The 16,735-nt window shown below is 45.2% G+C and overlaps 1 protein-coding gene across 2 annotated transcripts in view; it reads left to right on the forward strand.

The window, feature by feature from the left end:
• DDX31 (DEAD-box helicase 31) overlaps positions 1 to 16,735 on the forward strand; it is a 267,577-nt gene that overhangs the window by 138,770 nt on the left and 112,072 nt on the right. For both annotated transcript variants that reach the window (XM_085613914.1, XM_085613915.1), the window contains one exon: positions 2,733 to 2,814. In XM_085613914.1, the coding sequence (XP_085470040.1) occupies positions 2,733 to 2,814 (82 nt within the window). The remainder of the gene's footprint in view (positions 1 to 2,732; positions 2,815 to 16,735) is intronic.

Genomic DNA, 16,735 nt, shown 5'->3' on the forward strand with positions numbered 1-16,735 from the left:
ATTGTAGGAATGCAGTTTTTCTGGGCTTACCTAAATATCTCACCTGTCCCCTTCAGATTGTACAAATGCAGCTCCCATGTGTGTTACGTAATTTACCTACGTGTGATGCTGTCCCAGTTTGCCAAATGTTACCAGCGAAAAAGCTGGTCCTTTTTAGGTCAAGCCTGTAACAGCACGCATGCGCTGTTCTGGCGAAGACTTAATGTAGGGGCTTTCTAAAACTAACCTAAGAATCGCACACGCTTGTGCATGTGCTTTAAGAAAGACAGCACGCAATTGGCCAAAGGCGGGCGCATTGCTCCGCCAATGGCCTATTGGTGTCGGTTACCCGCAGGCCCAACATCTGTTTGCAATTATCGTGCAAAGAGGCGTGCGCGATAATAGGAAACAGATGTCTCGGTGTGGTGCGCGCGCGCACCACTTGTTTAAGAACAGTAACCTACCATTCGCACTGCTTAGAACAGATAGACAGATAGACTGCACCCTCTATGTGTTTAATAGTTTAATTCATTTTGGTTTCTGAGGAGACTGCTCGCAACTCCTACTCACATTTGGAATCCTAGACTTGTATTCTTTAAAAACAATTATCTGCAGTTTTAACAAACCGATGGAACATTAGGCGGTAAACCCTAGAACACAGCGATCCCATGCCCCCCTACATTACGAGAAAGAGAAGTCAAAATATTAGAACATATATTATGTGCACAACCCAGAAAAAAGCGCATTAGTGAAAATAAAAGAATGCCGTTTTTTATTTTAACTGCCTGTAAAAAAAATTACGATCGTTTAAGCAGCATGGAATTGACCCCCACTTTCTACTGTTTATGCTCAGATGGAGAACGAATAAGAGAGAAACTTGTTCAAGGTACCAAATGTGAACAAGCGTAATGGGAGACGCAGGACCAAAACATCCTTTGTTGAATATTTTGAAAAACATAATCTTAGCAAAAAACATTCAGAGCACATTCTTGTTTTCCAGTCTACTCACACATTTCACATTTTTGTAAAAACAACCAACCAGTTACAGCAGAGCGGCTTTTCTGTTCCATTTACACGGTGTCACCTTCCTGTGTCTATTTAGCTTGACAGGTGTGTTTTTTTTGTCAATATCGCCTCGCACGCTGGTTCTACAAGGCAGAAAGTTGTTGTAGAAGAAATGTGCATCAGAAGAAGCATGTCTTTTTAAAAAAAAAAACTTTATTGTGCAGAAAGCCAACAGTACAAACGTGGGCCTACAACCACCAGGGCCGGCCGCTAGCACATGCATGGCAATTACGTGACGTCACAAAGCAGCGACTGATCCCCAGAGGCGCAGCAGGATTACAAAAGTTATGCTCGGCAACGCATGTGTCTTTTTAAGGATAATAACGCACATTATTCAACCGCAAAAATAATTTTTTTTTTTTTTTAAAAACAGCGGCCCACGTCCTGTTTCAAACTGTGTTTGAGTATGCGACATGAGTTGATCATTTGGAAAGCTTTTAATCGCCTGCACACTAAAATTGAACAAACAATAAATACCATTTGCACCGATGGGAGTCAAAGCACAAAGTGTATCGAGGGATAAGAAATAGTAATCTACATGAAATGGAAAAATAGAAGTACATGCACTCTGTACCAGAGTACCTGCTTTTTGAGAAGTGTCGGTACTGTCCAGTTAAAAGTAGTACGTTTTTCTTGAAAAGTACCCATACTATCCCTCAAAATAAAACGCGCATTTGCAATGCAATAGGTCTTGCATTTACGCGACTTTAAGCTATTGGCATTGTAATGACTATGCCTTTTATTTATGTTTTTAAAAACGAAAACAAAAATAAAAGGCATTATCATTTGCAATGTCAATAGCACCAAACTCGCATAAATGCGAGACCTATTGCATTGCAAATGCTTATTTAGGACTGTTTGCATGGTGCTGGAGGCATTTGCTGACACTTGTCTGAAGGAGCTCAGCTCTCGGATTGAGCCCTACTTGCCTTTTCACATAGTTTATTCCTCTTCTCAGGCACTCTTAGTTGTGCAAATTCCGTCACATCAGAGAGGCAGGCTCCTTTTCCCCGATACCCAATACCCATGAGATAAACGACTCTGCTGATGTGAGTGCATGATGAACGATGTGCCTTTGAGAGAGGGTGCAGTACAAGAAAGCTAGACCTGTTGGCATTGCCAGTGTTTGTTAGGGTTTGGGAGCAGTGCTTCCTATGTGTATGTTACCAAGATCCTGTAGTTCCCACACTTTGTGTCTTCTGTGTTGCACGTGTTTGCCTTGGGCGAATTTATGTGCTGTGTCTCTCATAGCTTTGCAAAGTCTGTTATTTTAAAGGTGTTTTTGCTAGACTACCCAAGTTGCTGAGGAATAGAACTCTGTTACTTTCTGATGGAATGTGTCACAGACTCACTGCACTTGTGCAGTGAAACTATTGAACAGTTTGCAAAAGTGGGTGGGTTCGATCTGCATAAGTGGCTAATGGCTGGCGAGGATGTTGCCCGGTAGTTCTTCTGCAGAGAATCCCTGGGAGTTGTAGTTTTCACCCTACACTAAAATGTGTCCTGTAGTTTATTGCTGGAATTTGTAGGCCTCTGATAACGATGTTGTACCTCCAGTTTAAGGCATTGTTTTGGTGTCCTTAACAGGACGGTGCACACAGGTAGGTGCTTTTTTGATGAACACAGACATTGTTGGGTCCTCTGTACCACTGTGCACATTGCACTGACCCATGCTTCTTTTCATGCAGTGTCACTGAGCTGAAGATGGAAGAGCTGCTGGACTGCCTGATGAAGGATGATCGCTTCCGGGTGAAGAGAGGTGGGAGTAAGGTGAGGACATCGGGTAGAGTGGCACATAGAGGGCTGGGGGCATTGGGCACGGTATAAAAACCCACAATGTTAATTCTCCCAAGAGTCACACAGTGCATGTCTTTCACTGATGCCCACGTCCTTGCTCCCTGCCTCTCAGTGGTTGGGTACCGTAGAATATGAGCATGGTATTGAAACTGTTGCTATAATTCAGCCTTGTGAGGATAGCTGGAGCGCTATGGTGCACGCCAATCTTTGAATGAATAGTTGTTGTTATTATTCAGACTCGTGGAATACTGGAGAAACTGTTTATAAAGCAGTATTTCTGGTGTTGAGACAGGCTGTTGCCGTCAAATTTGACCATCGGACAAGATCTGGTTTTAGGTCTCGGCTAGACAGCGCATGCGCACTCTTGAAGAGACATGTTTATAATTCAGTGGGCTTCAGCCCGCCTACAGGCTTACCATTTGTGCACTCCATCATGGCTCTCGTATCCCTCATTCCCGTTGGTCCATAGCATGCATGCGCCATGCCTCTTCTTGTGTTTAGCTCTCCTCAGAGCATGGACTAAGTACTATGTCCATCCACTGCTCCCGTTTTAGGAGCTACATTTTTCTTTGAGCACTCCACGAGTGCTCATATTTTCTGTTGCCCTCCGCGCCCCTTCTCATTTCTTTGTTTGAGCACTCCAAACAAGTGCTTGTGTTTTCTGTTGCCTCTCCAACACCCCACCCGCCACATCTCAACCCCAGACAGATAGACTGAGAGTAAGACTTACCTGTGCAGCATTAGTGACCCCTACCATCCTTGCATGCTTCGGTTCCTTAGGCTCAATGTGATTGGTGTGTCACACAAACGCCACCCCATCCAGAAGCAGTATGCGGACGTTCAACATCAACGGTCACAATCTGTAACTGGAAATTATGCAATAAAATAATAACACTTGCCGACGGAGCAATATGATGAACACACGAAAACACAGTGTCGAAGCGCTGTAAATGTAAGACAGGAAAGGGCCATGTTTGAGCGGTCATATTCCTGAAAGTGTACTCATACGTTTTTATGCTATACTGATTTTTCTCTAGAAAATAATTTTATTTGACTGCTATTAGTTTTCATGGACACTTATTTTATGCAGGTGTGGCTGCAAAGTTTTACTACAAAATAAATAATTTTTGTTACCAGTTGTTAGGGATTTATCCTTACACATACAGAAGATGACATTTGTATAGTCATCCTTTGATGTAAAATGAGATATTACAAGATCAAAGCCTCCTTCAATACTGATCTTTTTACCGACAAAAGTTAGCCAGGCGGGGTTGTCTGCCCTTGCTGTTGATACTCGCGGAAGTGTGTCGGCATGCAACCAGTTTTTGGGTTCTGCTCCTATAGAGCAGCGGATGTTTTGACGCTGAGCACTGGCAGGTAGACGGTGGCGGCTCCTCAGCAATGGCGGAGGAGCGTCGCCCCACTGCCTGGCTCAGAGCCAGCAAATGGAAAATAAAACGATGTTCTAGCATGGTTTTATCTTTCATTTGCCATGTCTGAGCCAGCTTGTGCAAGGAGGGGTGGGCATGGGAGGAGGGGTGCTATGTGCACTCCTTAAGTGCGCATATGTGTTTGGCCGGCCGACTCAGGCCGGCCACACTTGCGCACTTAGGTTTCTCCAGCCCGGCTGCATTGAACAGCCGGGCTGGAGAAACCCCACAGTCTCCCTGGCCAGAACGGGGCATCTGTTCAGCCCGCTCAGGCCAATCGCCATGCTGCTCTTCTAGCATGAGAGCAGCACGGGGATTGGACGGGAGTCTGACAGGATGTGTGACTTTTTCCTTAATATACGAGTTGCAAAGTGTGCATTGTTTAAAAAAAAAAGGCATGGCAGTTGATTTTAGTCCCAAAGTGCGAATTGTTTTGTAAACTTATAAAATATTCCTGTAAACCCGGTCAAAAAATGCATGCCACTTATTTCTCCTAATGAGAGGGTTCCTTTGTTTTGGAAACGTACGGCTTCAGATCTCTCTGCAGTGGATCTGAACCCTTTTAGCGAATAATCAGTACAAATCGTGAATTGCACAGAATTCCTCTGGGCAAAAACTTCTTTGTCTGCAGGGTTTTAATCTTGTCGACAAAGAGAGTTTTGAAACGTGTGAGTTGCACCGTAGTTTATGAGTGGTATTAATAGGATCCATACACTTTTGTGTGTTTTTGGACTCTTAATAAGCCGCCTACTCTATTTCAATTCCGAAGCTTGCTCAAATTGAAAATACAGTGAAATTTTTAATCCCTAAGTCGGCATACTTTTTTCACTCTGTCAATGAAGGCTGTTGAATTTTCTCAAGGACTAATCTTGGTGTTTGAGTCTGATATGAAATGGAGTCCTCTGCCAGGTTAAGACCTCCAGTATTGCTCAGCTTGGGTGTTGCATATATTGAATTGTATTTTCATTTATCAAATGAGTATAGAAAGAAGTTTCAGATACAAATAAACACAAAGGTGTACGGATGTAATTCTTGCTCTACTAAACTTAGCGTGCTTCTCAAACTGCGTCCGTCACAGGATGTTCCCGGATAGAAGAGTCCGAGCTGGATGGAGTCTCCAGTATTTGGATTTTTATTATCACCTGAATTATGACTCGTGTACGAAGATACCTGTGGCCGGTCCTTCCCTTCCAATCCAGCCAGCTAAAGATCCTGCCCAGGAGCATCTTGTACATGGCTGAGATGGCTGTGTTCCCTCAGAGTCAATCGTTGCACTCATTGGTTCTAAAATAATAGTACCAGAGCGTGTTAGTAGTGGCACGCTAACTGATGGGCGACAGGGTGCTGGCAGTCAAAGACGTGGACATGCTTAGTCTCATAAATCCTGTTTGATTCCATTACTGGCACTAAACTGATTGGGGATTCGGGCATGCTTGATGCAATAGTCAGTTTTCACTTGGACACGATTACACCCACCAAAACAGTTTGATATGATAACAGTGCCTATACAATAGTTTGATTGGGTGTGGTTACTAGCACCATATATATCTTGTAGGACATGGTAACTGGCACAATAGCCGTGAAAGGTTTCTAAATACTGTGATGATAACTGCCCGATATGCCTGTGATTGCTACCACAATGACTGTCTGAAGTGGCTTGATAATGCACACAAGTGACTAGTCTACTAACTAACCTCCCTTTCCCGGGGAAAGTGCTAGAAAAATGTGCCCTCGCCTATCTGTTAACGCATTGAGAAATTTGACCTGCTCAACGATTGCCAATCCAGTTTTAGATCAGGCTACAGTACAGATGCGGCCATCTTACACATCCTGAACAATGCTCTCAATATCCTGGATCACAACTACGCTTGTCTTCTCATCCTCCTTGATTTATCCTCCTCATTCGACACTGGCAACCACATCACCCTGTAAGGGACGCTTGAGCACAGAATGGGATTTTCTGGAAATGGGCTCAAATGGTAGTTCTCTTAACTAGCCCATCCCCAGTCCCTCCGCCCCCAAAAGGCAGTACCCTCTTTCCTATACTCTTCAACCTCTACATGAGCAGCAGATTGATTTTCTTCATCTCTCAAATTTAGTGTATCTCATGTTCATGGATGACACTCAATTATACCGAACAATAGCCTCCCGAGATGACATTGTCCTTCTCAACAAAGCCCTGGCAACGGCCCCAGCCTGGCTCGCCCAGAACAGCCTCAAACTGACATCCTTGAAGATTGAATTCCCCCTCATCTCTTCCCCTCACAGTTCCCCTTGTACAGGAGTGGCTCAACCTCTTAGACACCATCAAGGGTAAACTGGTCATCATTTAATCGGTAGGGATAACCTTGAATAAAAATATTGCGTGCAAGTATACATCTGCGCAGCTGATCCAGCGGCGTACACTACCATATACTCACCTGGGCCCATAAACACACAAATTGAGTAAACCGCTGGAGTCAAGTTTGTAAATTTCACATATTTTAGGATTAGTTATTTCTTATTCCTAACTAACCTTTCACTGATCAAACATTCTTCCCTCTGGTCGATGGACCATTAGTTGAACTAGTTGATGGTGATATTTAACATAATTCTCACTTGCTATCCCTTAAAGTAAATAACCACAGACTCAGGAACATTTTAAATCTTTATCTAAATTAAATGCATGTGAACCACTTCAAAAATACAGTACAGTCCCCATCATTCATAGGAGAGAAACTTCAATTGATTAATCATCAAACGCATACTACGGACTCATACAATGATCAATGCTCAGAATGGGAGAGGACAGAGAGAAAAGAACATCTGCTAATAACGTGAAATTATAATTACCAAGAATGGTGTGAAGACCAAACCCATGGCCAAAGGGCTGGTAAGGGTCCCCCGGGAAAGGTCAGGAGACAAAGACTTCAGGACAGGATAGTTGAACTCTCTAGAATACCAATGGTTTCGCCACACCCCTCTCTGACACTCTCTTCCTCCTCGAGATTCTTCCGCGATCTTCTGATCTAACCTAATTAAATTAGGATAGAAGGTTCTGCATTCTCCTTCTTCATCAGCATCTCACAGCGTCTCTCCCAGCATCAGCATCTCCCGCTACACCGACAGCATCCCGAGCTCTGCTAACTAACTGACTAAAGCTATCTTAATTATACCTTTCGTCCTTCATGTACAACCCACTAAAGTTTCAGTATCATAAAAATACGAGATCTAATTGGTCAGGCCAGGGGAGGATGATCATCACACCATGCTTACATGTCATCTTAGTAAGTTTGACCATTGTTCACAAACCCATCCCCTTAATTTGTATTCATAATTTTCAGTTCAACCACGCATTCATATTTTATTTGCAACATAATTATAACAGTTTGAATGTGCGTCCACATCGTTGAACTTTTCACCATCCGTTCCCAGGGTACAATACTTTGCGACCTTGGCTCCCATTCAACATCCAAGTCATCATTCCGGGTTAACTTTCAGTGGACATGCGCAGTCTTCCCTTTACTCAGCTTACTTCACTTATACAAGAGAGGCCCAAATGCACACTAGTGATAAAGTCAGAAAGACAAATATTAATTTCACCCAAAAAAATTGTTTCACTGTACACCACCCAAATCTACTCTATTCCGCTTGATATATTAATACTTTCCCCGCAATAGCATTAGTAAAATAGTTTTGTTTCAGCTAAGCAGATGCCATGCACGTGAGTCTTCAAGACTCCATTTTGGTGTCTTCTGCTTATGTGCAAGAATTTCCCTCCAAGTGATAGCTCGTCATACTGCGTAGATGCAGTTGACGCATGCGCAGTAAAGATTTGCAGTTTAAAGCGGTTTTAGTCCTTCGTTTATGTTATTCGCGTTAGTAAACATATAAGCAAGCTTCACTAGCCCGCGTATTCACGTGGTGCGAATTAGTTTTACACTAAACTATTTTAGTAACTTGTTAGTAAGTTAAAGGAGCGGATTGCTTCTGAGCAAGTCTCTTTTCTACGAGTCCTTGCTCCATCACATCCACACGCCGTGCTCTATTCCAGCTCAGCCTCCCTAAGGTCAAATCATTCATCCATCTACCGTACCGGATTTCAAGAATGTGTTGCAAGCTGTGGTCATCTCCACACTAGAGAGGGAATTGCTCTAATTGAAGCACTGAAATTTCACCTCACTCCTCTCCAAGCAACCCTCAACGCGCATCTAGGCTGGTAACTCAGACTAGATGCACTGATCACACAGAGCCCTCTCTGTTATAACACATGTGGTTTCCTATCGAAGTCAGAAGCATTCTCAAGATGCCATGTCTGACTCATGAGCACTTACACTCCGGTGTCCTTAAATACCTGGTACGCTGTCTCGCCATTTCCAGAGGTAGCTATTCACTCCGCAGCTCCAACTCCCTCCGACTGAAACCGCCGAGATTGGATAAAAGGAAGGACCTACACTCTCACCTTCTCCTGCACAAGTCCCATGATCTGGAACTCTGCCCCACCTGCGACACTCCCTAACCCATCTGATATCACATTCAAGGAGGAGGCCAAAGTGGTCTTGATGAACAAATCCCTCACATGCTGAACCTCTGTCTCCCACAAGGAGATCCCAGTAGGCAAGTGACCTTGGGATCTCTTTACTTCCCATGAGCTAGAAGCAAAGCTCGATTCCCTCACCAACCTTCTCTCATGCCTCAAACTGCAGGGCGTGAGTTCGCTTGGCCTTCCATCCGAATTGAGGATCGCGAAGAGAGGACATTCATGGATAATCTGCACATGCCTTGACACAGACGGGGGACTGTTGACTTAGGTTCTGCCAATGGCACAATGTGCGCTCTGTAATGTAGGACTGTTAGCTTTCAATTTATCTTACTACTGTTAAGTCTCAACCTTTGTTCTACAATGAGTATTGTGTGATTTGCGACCTGCAGCCTAGTCCAGGGTTTCTTGGAGGAGGATGCTTGGTGTTAGAAAGCCCCTTCTCTCACACAGTCCAGTGACTGGCCGTCTCTGATTCCATTAGTGAAGTGCTCCTCACACCTACTGTTCGTGGTTATTAAATCCTTCGTGCAAGCGCTATGTTGTATTAAGGGATTTCTGTGACTGTAACATTGAGAGCATCTCAGATGGTATTCAAAGCTCTCGAATGTCAGTGGCATCGTCGCCTGCTGCAGTTTCTCGGTCACCTGCTCGCACAGGCGGGCCATCAATCGGGAAAGGAGTTCTGCAACTTCCTAACTTGTATTAAGTCTGGCTCTCAAGACATTTGCCCTGTGCCAGTTATTCAATCATTTGGTCTGGCCATTGTGCTGCTGTTGCAGCTTCAATCTCTTTATCCGCTGGTGCTCCAGCAGCCCCACGGTAGACAGGAGATGTCACTCCGCTACCAAAAACATCCAACGTTGACAGTGTGCTCACTGAGAACGGCTGGCCGATCACCGTCCAACCAACTGGAAGCAACCTGCTTCAGATCATTGTTGCTAAATAGAGCCCACTTATCTTGACGACTCTAGGCCTGATAAACAAAGGTAAACGTACACTTCTGTGTAAATTTACATTTGTTTTGGAATTCACAAAACTGCATTCTAATAGTACGTTTATTAATGCGGAGGCTCCGCATTCGGGTGGAGAACTCCGCACATAAAAGATAAGCATGTTTTATCATTTATTTGATTTTTTATGCAATTTTTTTATTACATTTATTTCTACACATTTTTTTTGGTGATAATCGCATTACAATGTCAGATATGTATCCATCTGTGCATCACTTTTTTCCTACAAAAGCTTGCATTGTATAATCAATAATAAACAAAAACAAAAAACAACGCTAACTTCGTCCCAACATTAAGTACAGTGCAGTCACAACCCACCAACGGGTTTCTTTCCGAACCTTTTGGGAGCTGTATATATGTTGTATATTTTTAGCTGCGGAGTTCTCCGCCTGACTGCGGAGTTTCTGCCCTCTCAAACCTACTATTAAAATGCAGTTTTGTGAATTTCAAAACAAACGTAAATGTACACAGAAGTGTAAGTTTACCTTTGAGAATCAGGCCCCAGAGCTTAGACTTGTGGTGGTTGGACTTATGCCCCAGCCCCAATGTACCAGCTCTGCCTCACCTCTGGCTTTGGATGAAATGAGGAGCCTCATATGTAAGGGGGGTGCAACAGGTACCAGTTCATTGGGTCTGTCCGCCAAATCTGAAAGCGTAGTCCCTTCCATCCTCAGATCTCGGCTTGTGAGAGTAAAGTGCTGCTAGTTCTCTTATCCTTGCTGACCCCCAGAGCCTTGCAGTGAGATGGAGTCCTTCAGGGCTTGTCATGATTACATTTATTATTCCACATTTATGTCACTTGTTAGCTCAACTCTTAAGATCCTCTGGCTGCTCTGAGCTGTGGTAAATAGATGATTTGCATTGTGGTCTGAGGCTTGCCAGGCTCGTTGAGTGATCTCACCCACTGCGTCTTCAGCATTAAATCTACCAGCATCTTCTTTCGCTTCATGGCAGACAGATGAAGCTGGTGCTGCTGGGGCGAGGCCAGAGGACTTTGATGGGATTCTCCCTTCACATTGGCGTTCATCCTGCCTCTGGCAGGGTAGGGTCCCTTGGTGTGCTGCTAGCTGGGATCTAACTTTCAATGTTCAGAGTAACTCCACGTCTTCATCCTATTTTCACACCTAACACATGTTCATCAGTGCTCTTTCGTTTTTGCTCCAAGAGCTTCACGTCCGGACTACTACTTCTTGCGTGTTCAGGAGCACAGGCCACTGCAATCGTCTGTATGTTGGTTTTGCAGCGTGAATCTTTCTGGATCCACTGTGCTGTGCATTATTCCGCGATCTTGTGTTTGGGTCCGGATTCGTAGTCTTTTCTTTTTTTGTAGCCCAGGTGGGCGGCGACGACCCACCATTTGGTGCACCTCCCGTGACGTCGTCGTGCTTCCTGCGGAAGTCCCACCTTTGGGGCGCCATCTTCAGATTCTTTTTTCCGCCGTTGGGTCTGGATCGTCATCGGGAAGCTCCAGAATTACAATCGAAGGAAGAAGAAAGAAAAGCGAGTTTCGTCGATAAATACTACGAAGATATCGACGGGTGACCGCTGTAGCTGTCGTTGCATTGGCACCCTCGGGGACAAGGCTTTACCAGAGATGCTGCTGTGTTTAGTTGATTACTCTTTATGAGTGTGTCTGGGAGGTTGAGTTAAATGGACTTTTTATAATTCAAGACGGTGTCTTTCAAACCCATTACAGCTAATCTATGACATTTGGGTGAAAGATATGGAAGAATCATCTTTTTTAAACATTTTATCGTTTTATGAAACACTTCTTTATATTGAAAATGATTCAAACACATGCACTTCTGCTGACAACGTGGACTGGACAGGGAGAAAGGTGAAATGGAAAGCAATAAGACAACAATCTCCCAACCCATCCCCACCACCCCAACCCAACAACCCACACCATGTCCACCCGCCCCCGCCCCGCCACTCGCCGTCCTCCGTTATTAATGTACATCTTCTGGACACTGCATCTCATGATGAGACAGCGCGGTCCCTGCGTTGCTGGAGGGGATCTTCATACCCTGTCTACCTGTCCCCTCTAAGCTCTCTCAAATTACCCCAGTGATCGGGTCCATATCCACAGCACTCTGAGGTACTTAGGACAGGTGATCTCTTGGATTCCATTGCTAAAAATAAACATGGCTGCCAGCTGGACTCAAAGTCTTTCCCTTCTTGCTCCTGGGGTCACAGAGATCTTGCGCATCCCATTCATCTCCCAGAGCTTGTGCAGCCGAGATCTGTGATCAGGTGTCCTCTCTGCTCCCCAGGCCGCCAGTATCCCCTGCATCGCTGCGCATCACGCCGCTGAGATCATCTTCCCCCTTGGGGATCGAAGGGGCTAGGCGAGCCTGTCCGCAGCCCAAGGATTGTGTGTGTTGGGGTCTCTGGATACCATCCTTGAACGTGGAGTCTGTATCATCCAAACCTACCCCCAGTATTTCGTGAGTTCAGCGCAGTGCCACAGCAGATGGCGAGAGTTCCTCCAATACCCTCTACCCATGGATTGTCCCAGGTACATCCTCTCGGGGGTATAGTACCAGTATGTAGCAGTTTTCTTCAGTGTTTCATTTAGGGCTGTACCAGAGGCGGTTACCTTCTTCCTCTGAAAGACCAAGTTAAATTTTTTAGGTGTCTGTGATCCCTCCATCCTGCTTCAGACATCTTCTGCATGGGGTCTTCTCAGCGATTGAGCCATTTGTTGATTTGTGATTGATGTTTTCAGTCACTTTTTGACTGGTGCCAGCGGCCTATTGGCAGCTTGCCTGACTGTGAGGTGAGTTTCTCACTGTCCGATTTGAAAATATCGGTGGCGCGCCAGTGTTGGTCTTAACTTGGTCAAAGGTCTTCATTCCCTCATGGTCACAAAGATCGCCGACCCTCTTACATTCTGCTTGGCTTACTTTAATGCTGGGGTATTGTCTGGGTTACCCAGTACAGGTGTGATAGGCGATGGGATGGCGGCGAGTTCCCTCTTGATCACAGCAGCGTCCATGCCACTGGTCTGGCTCTTCTTACCAAAGAGGACTACAGGCCCTGGGCTTCCTAGGCAACCATGGAGCCTTCCACATAGTCACCCAGCGATGGACCGGCTAGTCGATAAAATACAGGTGCTGTTCACTTTCCCTTCAGTGCCACTCCACTGCAGAGCGAAGCCTGGCCGCAGAGTAGTCATTCGTTGTGTTTGACAACCGAAGACCGCCTCCTCTGTTCATCCAGGTTTCTTAATTGTCATTTGATTTTCTTTAAGCCACCCTTAGGAGGCTGTGGAGGCCAAGTCTGTGCAATGAACTAGAAAATGGTAGCCCAATCCCACCAGATTATCGCGATTCTGCCTTGTCATCTTTGACAGAGCTGGTGCCAACTTTACCCATAGGTTTGATATGCCGTCTCTGTCCCACTGGACAAAAAGCCGCTTTCGCACAAACTCTTCATGTGATGCCGGCATAGGAAGGTTGAGTATCCGCGACTCCTGTGGGTTCATCAAAAAGCCGAAGTCCATCCAAAGGTTTGTGCAACCAGAAATTGTCATTAGGGTGTCATCGGCATACATGTGAATCTTGCGTGTGGTTTGGCCAATTTGCACCCCCTTGACACCGTCATTAGACCTCACAGTTACAGGTAGGAGTTCTGTGTATAACACAAAGAGCCGAAGGGAGCAGGGGAAGCTCTCCCTCGCCCCCCCTCCGCACCTCAAATGTGGCAGTCGAGTCTCCGTTGACGCGGACTCTGGCTTGCAGGCCTTCATAGTGAATAAGAACTCTGGGCATAACTATAGGGCCCAAGCCAATCTAACTCGGTGTTTCTTAAAGGAGGTAAGAAACCCAGGACATATTGTTTGGGGTCAAGGACATAGAGTTTCATGGTTGCGCTGTCCTTCAATCCCCTGCAGCACTTTCCCTGCCGGTTCACAGTACCACAGTATGGATCTATGAAAGGGCATTGTCTGCAGTTAAGATTTATACTGTATAGGATCAAGCTGTTTAAACCTCCATTTATGTTTCATTAATGCTAAACCTTTATTAATAGGATGGGTGCTCTAAGGAGAAGCTGTGAGCTCCGCTTTCGCTACTGACAGCTCTAATATAAAAATATGTACTCAAGTTCGCAAAGTTTAACAATTTGAGGCTTCCTAAAATGCTCTCACAATGCTCTCTGGGACATCTAGTATAAGATGATTTTAAAAAAATGTATGTGCATTTCTTTAACACGTGGAAGCTTTGGCATGAATAGTTTTTAAGCATTAACTTGGAACCATTCCTGTCCCCATCCCCACCCTGGCAACAGTGCTGTTAGTGAATAAAGAGGCAAGACAGTTGTCATGTGAACTCTGTGTATGGCCCATATTCTCATAGCTAGGACAACAATATAGTCTATTGAATCAAACACAGTAGGTTTTTGTACAGCTGGTATACTGAACTGATGTAGTTTGAATGTGCTTTCATGTGTGATAGTGAAGAAAAAGGAGGATTTGTGAAATAAAATATTTGCGTAAAGTCACACAATTTGGTTACACGGAGAAGCTGTGATTTAATCCAGATTTTCTGGTTTCACTTTGTACAAATCATCCACTAATTGGGTATCTAATTGTGCCTCCTTTTTTACCTCAAATGTTAATGCTTTGTTTTCTTCACCTCTTTGTTCGTAAGGGTAGACGAATGGCGGTAGGAAGAAGTCACGTGAAAGCTCGGCTTGTTATGAGCAGGAGGTTCCAATGGGACCTTGAGCTGGGCCAGGGCCAGGCTCCAGACTCGAGCCCTGCTCGAGCTTTTAGCGGCCCGCCCACCTCGATGAGTCACTGCCTTATGTCTGCCTTTAGTGGTGCAGATCTGTCTTAAGACCTGAATATCCTGATGGTTAACTCTGTTCCATTTTACGCAGTTTACATAACACACATCTGGAGCTGTGTCCTTCGTGGAGGTCATATTACCTTTGCCATCTCCCACATTGCATTGGGGACCTCTGTCGTGCAGATCTTTACCCCTCGCTCTGTTCCTGTTATTGTGGTGAGTTCCCATTTGAGATGCTTTTTCCCTACCTGGATATTTTTACTGTCTCGTGGTTGTTTTACTGAGAGTGTGAGACTTGCCCCAGTTCACTCTCGGGCCCAACACTTCTCGAGACTGCTCTACTGCCTCCGTAGTACATGCGGGACGCGTCCTTCCATCCTGCAGAAGCTGCAGTGCATCATCCTCATAGAGCAGAGGTCTTCAAACTTTTGTCGGCTGAGCCCCCCCATCTATACCTTTTTACACGTCCAGCCCCCCACCACCAAGTTCTGGAAGCTGGTACTCTGCATCATTGATGGCCCTTCCCTCCTGCAGAGCCCAGGTCGTAAGGGCAAGCAATATTAAATAAAGAGCTTTACTTCCAGTCTTGAGCAGTACCTGGAAACTGGAGCGCTCACCACATTTTGTAATATATTTTTTGCAGTTTTATATAGCGCGAACATGACCCAAAGGTATTGGTGCATCATTTACATTACACAAGCACACATTCATTTTTCGTAAGCACGGGGCGATAAAGTGATTTTCCCAGAATCACAGGATGTTGAGCAGACACCAAGAATTGAACCTGGTTCCCCAGCTCCACAGTCATTAGCTCTGACTGTTGCGCCACATCATTGCCCTAGATAAGATATCAGAACAAACATTGGCAAAGTCAATAGGTCTCGGCACTCAGATGGCTATAGGTGATGGCCATGTAAGTGCATTTGTGTATCAGGGGCTGTTTTTATTGATATACACACATGCATTACCACTGATTGCTGAGACCTATTGGCTTTGCTAATGCTTGTTTTAGAAACAGCAAACGTGTCTGGAGTTATCACAAAAGGCAGGTCCCTTTTGGAGGGGGGAAGGAATGGCCTTTTCAGCACAGATATGTGAGGGCTCGAAGACACAGGTGTCTGTGTCTTTGAGCCCTCACACATGCACATCTGTACATGTGTGTGTGAACCTCGTGTCCCTCTTTGCTTTAGGCATTTGGGTAGTCACTGAAGCTAAAAAAATAAGCATGGTCAGTTTCTGTGTTTTTATTTAACGTTGACCTCTATGGAGAAACTAATATGCTGACTCTCAAGCTGCCTCCAGTTGTTCCCCCGACCTAGTCCAGGTGTCATGCAAGGGTTGATGGTGCAGGGCTCTGCCCCCTTGGACTCCTGCGAGAGGGCAGCAAAGATTTGTTTGTCCGCCACAGTTGGAGACTCGGTGCACTTTTCGACAGCTGTAATGAATCTAGCAGCTTTAGAATTATTTAAATTGTACTGTAGTGTTATAATTGCATTTATATAGCTCTTACTGCCGAGGCGTTGAAGCACTTGTCTTCACACCTTGAGTAGCCCATAAGGGGCTCCTAAAATATACGCACATGCATTGATCCGTTCCTGAGACATATGGTGCATAGTGTACATCAGACCCCTGTATCTAGTTTCTGTCCTACCCTATGAAAGAGGTTTTAGGGTAGGAGAGGCACACAAAGGTGATAGCCAGCTACGCTGTTGAGGCAGGAGTAATACATAGAAAGCATGCCCCAGGCTCCACTAACGTGAGGTTCATTTTAAAAACAAATACCCCAGCAGTCGGCACCCACATAGAATTCGGACACCTCCGCCGCCCCTGTGAATAAATATACCTTATCCGACGTCAGTATTAAATAAGGAGAGCGGTGGATTTCCAAGATTCGCATTTGCCATTTCCTTGTAATAACTGATGCGCACAATGACTCTGCATCCGAAGTCCGCCTTGCCTTCAAACGTAAGGAATCGGCAGAGTGAGGGCCCAGAGGGTACTGGTACCAGAAAACAAACTGTGCCTGGGGAATGTAAATATGTCTCGCATACCTCCCCCTCATACTATTCCTACAGTCCTGGGGTATGTAAATGTGTCTCTCATACCTCCACCCTCAGACTCTGCTGACAGTGCTGGGGT

This window comes from Triturus cristatus, chromosome 1_2, assembly GCF_964204655.1.
Source record: "Triturus cristatus chromosome 1_2, aTriCri1.1, whole genome shotgun sequence".
In the NCBI taxonomy this organism is placed as follows: Eukaryota; Metazoa; Chordata; class Amphibia; order Caudata; family Salamandridae; genus Triturus; species Triturus cristatus.